The 12,164-nt window shown below is 34.6% G+C and overlaps 1 protein-coding gene across 2 annotated transcripts in view; it reads right to left on the bottom strand.

Annotated features, from left to right (window-relative positions):
* NTNG1 (netrin G1) overlaps positions 1-12,164 on the bottom strand; it is a 147,861-nt gene that overhangs the window by 34,960 nt on the left and 100,737 nt on the right. The window contains exons 5-6 of one of the 2 annotated variants that reach the window (XM_029084118.1): positions 4,221-4,286; positions 2,250-2,309 (exon numbers count right to left, since the gene is read on the bottom strand). The exons of the other annotated variant lie outside the window; for it this stretch is intronic. Coding sequence (XP_028939951.1) covers positions 2,250-2,309; positions 4,221-4,286 — 126 coding nt within the window. The remainder of the gene's footprint in view (positions 1-2,249; positions 2,310-4,220; positions 4,287-12,164) is intronic. 2 annotated transcript variants of the gene reach the window in all.

Raw genomic sequence — 12,164 nt, 5'->3', positions numbered from 1 at the left:
GCTCTTCTGTAACAACTATGCTGTGTGAAAGAAAGCCTTTGTCTCAAAGTTAACTTCTAGTAAGATTTAGGAAAGCTCTAAGAAACCTGATCATCAGACTGGTAAATGCTACAAGGTATAGGAAAAAACCCAGTTAACTCAAAAACCATCTAACACTTGATCAAAGATTGGCAATGGCACAAAGGAAAAGTCATGGCAAGTAATGATTAAATAAATTTTTTGCTGATTTTTGCTCCCATCCCCCATTTTGCTAGTGCAATAATATGAACTTATTTTGCTTAGTGCTGTTGGCCTGATCAGTGAATCATTTGTATATCCCTCTATTTATAAAAAAAAAAGCTATGTAAAGGGTCCCCTCATATGAACAAAATGGAATTATTTTCTCCACTGGCTACCAATCAAACATAACATGTAGCATTGAATTCAGCATCATGCCAGCTGGGAAGCTAATACCTGTCAGTGCTGTATGGCCTTTCTAGCTTATGTGGGTCACCTTAACCAGCACACCAAGACCAGAAAATAGCCTGCTTATTAGACTTGTCAGAAGCATAGCTTAAGGTTTTTAGGCACACGTCTCCAGCTAGCAGCCCAACCACTTTCATGCACTGGCAAAGCCATGCGATCACTGAAAGAGATGGGAGAAAGTATCAAAATCAGGCTGCGAATGCCTTGCCCACAATGAAATGACATGAACTTACAGTTCCAGAAAATGCTGCTTTCAGTTCCAAATACCACATGTCAGAAAAGACACAGATAAACTGGAGACAGTTTAAAGCTGAATAACAATAAGGTGTAAATGGTTTGGAAAATAAAACCTCAGACAAGGGGTAAAGACAGCTAGATAGGTTTAATGTGAAGGAAAAAGGGAGAAGATAGCCATGTTAGATTTGATAATTATCTTTGGATGTTTCAGGAATTGTCAAATCCCTTGATAGCTCACAGAAGGATGGACTGTATGAGCCTTTAAAGACTATTTCCAATGCAATGATTCTATTGCAACAATCTTGATCCTGTTGTAGAAAGCATGATAAAATTACCCACTGAAGGAGGCTCATGAAGAGGTTGATAATTTGTTTTGTTTCTATAAATTCAATACTTTTCCCTTGTTATAATCCTATACCTTTACATCTTTGAGATGACATTCTACTGTGCTGTGGGGATAAGGTTCAACTGAAGCTTCAGCTGCGACCAATAAAACATGAAATGTCATCACATGAAACAATGGTAAACACATATGGAAGGGAAGCTTACTTTTTAGACTAAAACAGGTAATGCATAAGACAGCTATCTGTCATTTTCTAATTAAAAGCTCAAAGACTATTTCAAGAAAAATCTATTCAGAAATCATTAAAACATTTTTTCTTTTTAATTGTCCGGTAACTCTATGTTCCTCCTTCATACACTAACAAAAGGCAAACAAAGGAGATTTCATTGTAACCTTAGAAGTGACCTACTTCATAACCAACAGTATGGCTTGTTATCATGATCTCATCAAATGGGTCAAACTAAGTTCAAACATTTGTTAATATCCCTATTCCTTGTTAATATGTATTTCATGAATAATGAGATATCCACAATAGCTACAGAAAGAAAAAGCATCTTTATACATACTCTCTTTACAGATAAATTGATGAAGAAGAACAATGAGATCCCAGGGTTCAGACTGTGAATGACAGATATGCAAATGAAACAGGTTGCTTATAACTCAGAGTGAATATTGGCATCCTTCATTATGCCCATATAATTCCAGTATTTTGATAAAACACTGAAACATTGGTCCAAAATGTAATGCCTACACTCTGAATTTGCACACTGTTACAATAAAACGAAGACATAAGGCACACTTACAATGTGAAAAGACATAACTATGCATTACAATCCATGGCATTGACAGATACTTCTTGAGGATATGGACAATGTATTGTTTGCCCTCGACTAATCTGATTATGTATCCTCTTTTACATATCAGTGAGGAAAACAAGACTCTAGCAAACATTTGCTTTCTAAGCAACAATCTGAATGGTCATATTCATACATTTAACTCCTTTAAAAACAAATGCCATGTCACTTTATGTGCCAGCAGTGACTAAGAGGCATACTTATTATTTTCTTTGTGCTTCTATTGTCAATGAAGATGCCTCACCAGTAAGCTAATGGGTACACTTCACAGATATTCCAGATTCATACAGTGCAATGTTTTTGCAACACAGAGCACTATGGAATCACTGTATGAATCCAAGAATTCCTACCTCTCTTGTGGTTTGCAACTTGAACAGAAGAAACAGTTGACATAGCTAATTTGGGAGCAACTGGATAGGTAATAAAATGAACAATAAATTAGAAAAGGTATCATATAGGAATAAATCAAAAGATTAAAATAAACTTATTTTCTAACTTTTAAATTAACTTTAACAATGGTTATTGTTTTGTAAGGAAAGGGCAAAAGTTAGGAAAAATGAGTTATATACTATCAACCATTGAATCATTTGAGCTATAATATCCAAGATAAAGAAAGGGAATGTAATTCATATCTACACACTTTGGCAGTTTTGTGTTAGAGGTTATTTGATGGTTTCTCCCAGTCCATGACCAATGACCATATGGTAACCAGAGTGGTCTGCAAAGGATTTTATTAAATTTACATGCATATTTATTCTGGCCTAATAGCATAAACAAAGAAAACACAATAAAATAATATTAGATATAGGCAGATTTATGTAATTACTCTCTTCATATGCTATCCTTGACTGAAGTATTTAATCTATAATAAATGCTAAATACCATAACAATATGCTGCAAACATAATCTGAATAGAAATGCTTTTCAGTTTTTGTGTTTTGTGCTCCCTAACAAAATGTCAAAAATAAATTTACTAAAGCTCTTATTTTTGGGGAAGAAACACTGAATAATTTTGTGCTGTTCAAGAAGTATTTTGCAATGAAGTTAAGTCTCAGATCACAAGCAGTATAATTAAGCTATGAAATCCATTAGAAATGCTAAGTATCATTTCACTGGGAATGTTTTGATTTAAAATTCCTGTGAATAATGTAGGCTAATCCTTACAGAGAGCAGAGGAGCAGAGATGAATCTGGCTTGTTTGTTTGTTTAAGGAACACATGCAAAAGCTTGGAAAAATATAACATGGGCTAGATGAAGTTATTGGAATGTTAAGTATCACTTCATCAGGGTTATTTAATTTAAAATATATACGAATAGTGCAAACTAAAGTACATTGCTAATCCTTATAGAGAGCACAGATTAATTAGTATTTTCTCTTTTGTTGGACACATAGAAACTTGCACGTATAGCATGGTAGATTTTATACATATGTATGTTTTGATTTGGTCATTGTGATCAATGGATTTAACTACAGCCCTTCCAATGTAATTCCCCAACAGATTCCCAATACATCTTGTTCAGTTGAGTATCTATTTTCTAGATCACCTTTTAATTAATTTTATTCTCCATCTCTATGTGTTACAGCACAGAAGGGACACCCTTTGAACAGTCAAAGCAAGCCACAGGCCAGATTTCTGCAAGGAGTTTTTTGGGAGAAAAGGTCAGTAAATAAGGAAAAGGATGTTATTTTTTTTTATAATGAACAATCATTTTGAAATGTGAAGTATACCTGAATACAGCTTTTAATAACAAAGAATCTCACTTTTATTAGTCATCTTAATAGTTGTTCTGTCTCTTTCAATGCTAATCATCATGCCACAGTCTGTGAGTAATTTTTTGTGCGGCACTCGATTGCAGGAAACTGTGAGTCTATCCTGCAGAGAACTTGCTTGTATTGTGGATGGCATGCAAGCTGAGAATGCCTCTCACCTCACTTGAGAAAACAAAGTGGGACCAAGACATTAAAAATGGGTTTGATGTAGACAATGACAGTCTTTCTCACTCAAGAATCTGAAAACTTACTCAAAATACAGACTACTGTCTAAAGAAGTCCAACATTATCTAGGGCTTTCCATATGTCAGTACTTATAATCTGTGCATCTCCTTTTCCAGACTTTTTGCAGTGTTGATGTGTGCAATCTGAGTGTTAGACGACTTTTCAGATTGGGTTTGTTTTATGGTTATTTTCTTACAGAATAGCGTTACCTAGCACCAGAAGAAAAAAAATAATTGGATTATTGTTACTGCTTTTGTCACCATGTGGGACTCCTTGAAAGCAATTTCATTAATTTTAGACCACTAGGAATTTTACAGCATCCTACCTTGGTTTGGTTTAGAAACCTCAAGGGAAGAAATATTCGGCCATATCCTATCAAACTTTGGAGGATCTGCATGCATCAGGAAAGATCAGGTTTTGTTATTGACATCTGTGATATTGTTCTAAACAGGCAAGCATATGGACAAAGACATAGATTACAAACATCCATTACTGGACTAGTCTAGGTTGCACTTGAACGGTACATGACTCCACAGTGAACAAGGAAAAAAACAAGCAATTGATGATTCCCAAAACACCAAATGGACATAAAATACTGTGCATAACAATTTAACTTCTGTGGTTTTAAATACAATTTTTCTTGATGAGAAGATATCCTAGACCAATATATGTGATTCTAACACCAGGAACAAAACAGGAACATATTCTGTTAAATCTGCTCTGTAGAGATAAAATTAAAATATCAGACAAATATGGATTTCTTACCAAAAATGCGTATCTTACCATAACATCCTGTTATTAGAAGAAATATATTTACCAGTTATTTACCATTAAAGTGGGCTTTTTCTTTTGCTCTCATGCTTGTGTGTTGTATCTATTTCCTATTTTACAATTTTTTTTTTGTTGGGTTTTTTTTGGACATTAAATGTCTACATTTGTTAAAGGCCCTAGATAATGTGTTACCTACATTCAGAAGCATTTTGTCTCTCAGCGAAAGAATCGGCTATGTCTATTTAGAACTTCATCTCCTTTGGTCAATATGCTTTGGGGCTGGGATAGTGAGGAGTGATAATCCTTAGCAGAATGGTGCTCAGTGTTGGAGCTAAGTGTAAATAAAGGGGATGGGGATGCAAGAGGAGAGAAAGCTTTATTTTGGGCCCTGATCTCAGAAATGGTATTTATACTCTCCTTATTTTTCCGGTATAATATTTTCTCTGTTTTCATCTGCCTAGGTTTGAACATCAGATTTGGACCACATTTTTACAATCATCTCTGAGTACTGCAGTGCTTGTGTCCTTTCTGAGCTGAACAGAATTTTCCTTAATGGTTACATCAGCCTATATAGTGGTGGTATTAGTGAGGAGAGAGCTACTTCTTCGTTTCTGCCTACAAGGAACCCAGTTGGGTTGTGAGTAGATTGCAATTATGACAACCTGGTTGCAATTAAGGGTCTAGGCTTATAGGTCTTTTGGAAGGTGTGTTTACTGTTATCTCTGCCTTAGTGGGAGACCTGCAGGGATGCTATGACAAAAAGACTGGGGCTTCAGACATCTGTTGTTCTAAGGAGGACATGACTGTTTCCCATAGTATCTTCTGACCCATTTGTCAAGGGTGAAGAGAAATTGTCTGGGTGGGGATGGCGGTCCCAAAAGTCCTCCCACGTAAGAGAACAATTCAAGGAAAGGATGACAACCTGCACTATGCTATTTACTGTTTGGTAGTCTTCTGCAGCTGGATCAGTTATGTTGTGATATAATCACATAATTACATAATTTTGTGCTTTTTCGTTATCAATCAAAAACATGGAAGAAAGAAAAATTGTGTCAGTTTGGTAGATTCTTGAACAGTCTATATATTGATCAAAAATAACCTGCCTCTACTGGTCAGATCCACCAATTCACACACATAGGAAGTACAAACACAATAGTCAGAGTGTATGACAAAAGGTATGTAAAAGCCATACTTACTGAGGTGGCATAATAACCCTAGCCCACTGAAAGACTGTAATTCCATGCACCTGAAGCACCACCTTCCTCCTCTTCCTCCTCCTGAAACACTGACTGACTAGTTATGTTAAAGAAGTTTCAAGCATAAACAGGCAAATTACATGGTTTATTCACTTTTAAAGTTTTGGTAGTTTGAGGAACACTTAGGCTTGATCTAAAGATTTTAAAGGGACTGGACATTAGAGAATACATATAAAAATCAGGAGGTAAAAAAGGAAAAGCAGTCTTTATTGATTACATTTTCCTGCTGTCCCCTCAGCCTTTCTCTTTTAGCCATAGTGCATTATCAGGGTTGTTGCAGAAACATTTCAGACTGGAGCTTCCAATATCCTTCTTCTGTTGTTGAATACTGTGTAGCACACCCGCTCCAAAAAGTCACATGCATAATGGTCTTCAATTGAAATGGCCTAGTTATTACCAGAAGTAAAAGTCATAGCATCAAAGCTTTGTAATGCCTCGGGACTAGCCCTCTGGAATACCTGTCATTTAATAAACTGTAAGTCCTATATAGGGAATCAGGTATTTTATATAATCTGATTCATATAATCAATAATATTTCATACATAATCTTATTCTGATGATGATTTCCCCAAGCAATCTCTTGTCCAAATAAAATCATTACTTGTATGACAGAAAAATCAGTGTTACATATTTCTTTGTAATCCTATAAATGCTAAAGATCTCTGCTCATTTTGGCAAACTCGCTTAAAACAGAGGTTGTGACTTACTGCAAAATAATTAAAAATTCCCTGACCCTTTAAATTAGATTACATTGAGCTGAGTTTTTAACAGACATCCAAAACAATAAAAAGCCTATTCACAGTGCCTGAAGATTACCAATTAAGTATTATTACTAGTGATTACTACCAGTTATTAGTGATAATTACAACCATCTTACAAGGGACTGCTGGAGGTCATTTGTTCTACTCTTTGCTCATAGCAGGATCAAACTTCAAAGTTAGATGAGGTTGTTCAGGGTCATACCCAGCTGAGACCAGCAGCTGTCTTCAGTGTCTCTGGGCTGCTTGGTAATGTGGTTAATGCTCCTGGGGACTCAATGCTTCTATTATGTGTTGGGTTTTTTTTGTTTGTTTGTTTTTAAAACCAAAACAAAACAAAAGAAAAACCTTTGGTAAAGGCGATAATTTTTTTTTTTTTTAAATATCCTTATTAATGGGGAATGTATTACCAAGATTACGGGTTTCTTGATAAAGGCCCTTCTTCTTATCTTTGAAATTTTCTGTTTTGTAGTTTGGTGGTGTGGGGTTTTTTTTTTTTTGTTTGTTTTTTTGTTTTTTTTTTTTTTTTTGTGTGTTTTTTTTTGTTTGTTTTTTGTTTTTTTTTTCCAATAGAGACAACTTTAAATACTTTCTCTAAAAAGGTATGTGACGTGGCTAAGTCAAAGAATGTTGACTGTCATTCCCACAAGTATATTGGAGCAGATGAGTCATCCTTTGAACAGACACTGGGAAGATTCATTTAGCAGCTAATTATTCTCTTACAGCAACTTGTGAAAATATTTCTAGTCCTCAGTGGTTACTACTAAGGGTTTTATTTATAGAGAATTGGACTAGCTAAACCAAGCGTTTCCAAAACAGTTCCATGTATGGACATTGTATTCAGTAATTAAAATCATTATTTGCCAGAATAATTAATGAATTTTGGTGTAGGTATTCTATAAGATATATAAATCTACTGTAATATATTCTGTGACAGTTATTCTGGGCAAACAAGGCTACAGAAACATGAAAAAGAGTTTCTAAGCATACATTTTAGTGTTGTTATTTAAAAGTGAAGCTACTATAGGCACGTGAGCTATATGACTGAGAACAAAATCAGATATAACATTTAAAATTTGCATTGGAAATTCCCGCATTTTTAGTTACTATTGTTCCAAAGCCAGTTGTATGCAGAAAATAACCATTGAAAAAAAATAAAATCTTACTTTCACGAAGTAAGGAGAAACTCACTGCATGATATCTATCCTTTTTTTTTTTTTTTTTTTACCTCCCAATCCTTTTTTGGATATACAGTATTGGAACTCCCTGTGATATTGAATGAAGAAAATATGTCTCAAATATTCTCTGGAACTGCAGTCTGCACCATGGGCTACATCATAGCTTCACACTGGGGAAATAGTGGAACTGAACGGATCATTTCAGCCTGAATCCAACCAGACAGCTGCACATGAAAAAACCTGTCATGAAGTTGGCAGAAATTAATCAGCAGTTTGGTTTCTCACTCCAACCAAGTATTGTGCTGGCAGTAAAATTAAAGTGTATTCCCACTGAGTGGGGCTATCCTTCCTCAGGGATGAAGACTGCAGGTAATGGAACGTATGAAGACTATGTTGCTGCCTGGGCATCTGTGCTGCACAGCAGACTAGCATATTTTCATCTCCTAAACTGTTTCTGCTGACCCAGTCCACAAACAATGCATTTGCTGAAAATGACTCATAATAAATCAGTAAGTCTTAAATAATGCTCACTCGAATGGCAGACAGGGAGCACTTGTGTTGACAACTATCATCACTTATTTAATTTATAATAACAATAAGGACCTCTAGTGAGAGACTCTGATTAAGATGCTATTTTAACTTTCCTTTAACTTCTATTTAAAACACAAAAAAAATTTTAAATTGTCAATGTAAGCTTAATGATTCTAGTAGAAGTCCATGTTTCTAGTAATAGAAAACTGGCCTTGCCAATGCCTGTTTCAAATCATGAGTAGTTGAGAGTAAATACCTATTCTAAAATATAGATGTCTGCTGAGCACAGTGGAGTTATATGTATGATAGTGGGTTCAGTTGTTAGTATTAGACAAAAAATTAGGAATAATAAAAAATAATGCTCATTAAAATAAATGGCAGATTTAGTAACTGCTGGAATAATTGGGTGTGGCTCTATCAGATCGTATTCCATCACTTATTGCAAGGATCACACTATCATTATTACAGCATTTCTGTCTCATTAGGTCTGTTTGAGGTCATAAGCTACCTCATAAAATTTGCCTTTCAGCACTTTCATAACACTGCAAAATCTAACTCTTTAAAAGGGAAGAAATGCTGAAAAAGTTTTTTTTTAAAAACACCCCTTTATTTTATTTTATTAAGTTTAAAAAAAAATACTTGGCCAATGTTAGGCAATTAATTTTTGAGCAATGTAGGAAGTTTCATACCTGTTCCTTTGAAGAAAGGAGAATTCTGCATAAATGTGAAGATGTGGTTGTTTTATGGCAGCTCCTCAGCCATAACAGCTTTTATAACTGTTGGAAGAATTTAAATGCAATTAGTCCTTCATGTGTCCACTTGTTGTCTTAGAGTAAAAGAAAGTGATCTTTTTAGAGGCTTTAAAAACAAAAATAGTCCAGTGATCCAGCTCTATAAACTTTCAGACACTAGAAAAAAAAATCCACTGATTTTAACAAATGTGTTGGCTAATTCTCAAACTAATGTGCTCTGAGGGAGTATTCTTCAATTGTAAGTATTTCCATGGAGATATTTGCAAAAGTACACAATGAATTCAAGTATTTTTGGAAGGAAATATTTAGATACTTTCTCATGAGAAAAAAGTAAATTATTCTGTTGATAGTTTGTGGGGGTTGTTCCTTTTTATTTTGGTTGATTCTGCTTTTTTCTACAAAGATGCTGAAATTGGCTGGTCGACGAGGATTACTGTAGAGTCGTTCACAGCTGATGAAGAACAGTAAATCAAGATCTGTTTTAAAAAATCAGATGCTGATTTGGAAACCTCATTCTTCCCTTATACTCTAGGAAATAAACCGATTACATTTCTAAGGGACAGAAGGAAAAAGAGGAGCGGGTAAAATAATTTTTTCCTAGCAATTTCTCCCCAAGCTTTATAGATAATTAGATTTTTAAATATCTTTATGGATCATGTCTGCTCTCTATAAATTTCCCTTAGTAACTGTAGCTAAACTTGCATATCGCAACTGCAATGTGTTTTGCATGGGTACCATGAAATGTTGGTATCTTATTTTCTATAGTGTCCTATCACTTGATTGTTTATTAATGGCTAAAACAAAGATAACTGTGAACTAAGTACTTTCATGTATATTACACTGCAAATAAAAAAAAGCACTGAAAAGACAATTTGACTGATACACTCTTTTTAACTAACCCAAGATGATGAAGATAAACTAGGATGAAGAATGAGAAACAATACTAGGTTGTAAGTGGCCATGTCTACTAGGCTGGTGAGAATGGCTCTTCTTATCTGTTAAAATTGGTGGATCTGGCAAAACAAAAACTGAAACAAAGGCTCCCCGGAATCGCACCCCAAGAACCTGTCAGTGCTCTTGGTAGTTTTTGACCCTGCACTAGAAATCACGCTGCAAAGAGATGCTGCTCAGCGCTGAGGTCAGCACAGATGCTCTGCTTCCCGAACTTCAAGGGTGAAGTCCTAGTTATGCAGAAGAACACTGGCTTTGTTATGAATCCTACCAGGTAAATAAACTACTCACAATATCTTTTATTTGGAATGATAAATTTCTTTCAGATCCAGTGTTCAGATGAGTGCATTATGCCATATAGGCTATTGATATGGTTTTTTTCAGCCCAGTAATGTTTTAATATAGTGGAAAATCTAATTGTTAAAGTGAAAAATTCTAGTGCTTCCAAGTATTAAAGGAGGGAAAACAAATACTGTTATTAGGTTGATATTATAATCAGTTACTTAGATAAGGTGATTGCCTTAGACTAGGAGCCTGATTAATAGTATTATTTCTTAAAAAGTCAGATTTGGATAAAATTGAATTGAAATAAGAACATTTTTCTAGTATGTCCAAAATAATATATAGTATGGAGACAATATTTAAATATTCTAAGGACATGAGCATCTTAATGGTCTCTCACCAGTACAGCTCTCTCTCTTGCTAAAACTTGACCTCAAATAATGATAGAAAAGTAATGTACAACCTAATTATGCTTGTTTATATCCTACTGATGTATGTAGGTGTTGTGTATATACTCTAGTCCAGAGCTTAACATTGCAATGACTTTGATCCCATGACTATAAATTTAATGAGAGAACTTCTCTACCGCAAGGGGGCAAAATCAGGTCCAAAATACTACGTGGTGTTATAAAAAAGAAAAAAACCTGCTAGTTATTTGCTCTTGCAACCTTTTAAGATATATATTTACCACATTAAAATTTCGTAACAAATATATAAAACAAGTAAAGCTACACTCGTCCTGACACTATTTTGGTTCCAGAAAAATACCTGCTAGATCTTTCAAGGTTAAGAAATCAATAAAATAAAAGAGTGCCCATTCAGTCTTTTTTCTTTTCTTTTCTTTTTCTTTCTTTTGTTTCTTGCATTTGTTATCATTAAAAAAAAAAATCTCTTAAATTGAAAATGGCTATAAAGAAGAACAAAACCATAGGGAACAAAGCAGAAAATACCATTTGATTATCGTGATTGCATCTTGCACTTGGGTGCACGGTCTGTCTCTAAACTCTGACTCATCTGCCACCAGCAGGCTTTAAGGTGATAATCACCCACATAGAGCTATTTGCACATCATGTCTATCCTATCTTGTATCTAATTATACCCTTTGTAACAAACTGTTTAGCATAATTAGTGGAGTTATGCTTTACAGGAATAAAGATAGAAGCTATAGTTTAGAAGAGTCAAGTTTTTGAAGGCATACATGTACAGATTAGTAACTTTGGTATTTGGTCACAATAATGAACATTCTGATGCATTAGTCTATGTAAAATTGTACAATCATTATTTTAGCAAGTAAAATAATGTACTTTTCAGAATGTTTACATCCTTTATATAAGCATTGCTTAAAATTATGAAATTTGTTTTGGGACTCATTAATTGCTAACACTTTCACCAGTATTTTTCCAGGCATGGCTGAAAAGTGCTGAAAGGGCCAGCACTGCAATCAAAAATGCTGGAAATGACCAGAGAACCTAATAGACAACAGCAGGTAAAAATGACCTTTATGGGAAAGCTCTGATTTTTTTTTTTTTTTCCTTCTAGATGATCAGAAAGGATGTTTACTTAATGACCACTCTTTCTTTGTGTTCAACCGTTAATGATGAGCTGCTTTAATACAAGATCCTTTGAGGTAAAAAATTAATAGAGAATGATACATATATGTGCACACAGGTAAATATATTTCATTTTTCTTTGCTTGCTTTCATTGCAGTCTTAAAAGTGTTAAATGAAGAACACTGCTTGCAGTGGCATCTTCTTTGTATGCTGGTGGTTTAGTTTTCATAACCCCCCAC

Source organism: Antrostomus carolinensis, unplaced genomic scaffold, assembly GCF_000700745.2.
Source record: "Antrostomus carolinensis isolate BGI_N321 unplaced genomic scaffold, ASM70074v2 scaffold5093, whole genome shotgun sequence".
NCBI lineage: Eukaryota > Metazoa > Chordata > Aves > Caprimulgiformes > Caprimulgidae > Antrostomus > Antrostomus carolinensis.
Note: the sequence above shows the minus strand (reverse complement) of the source record. Positions and strands in the feature narration are given on the sequence as shown.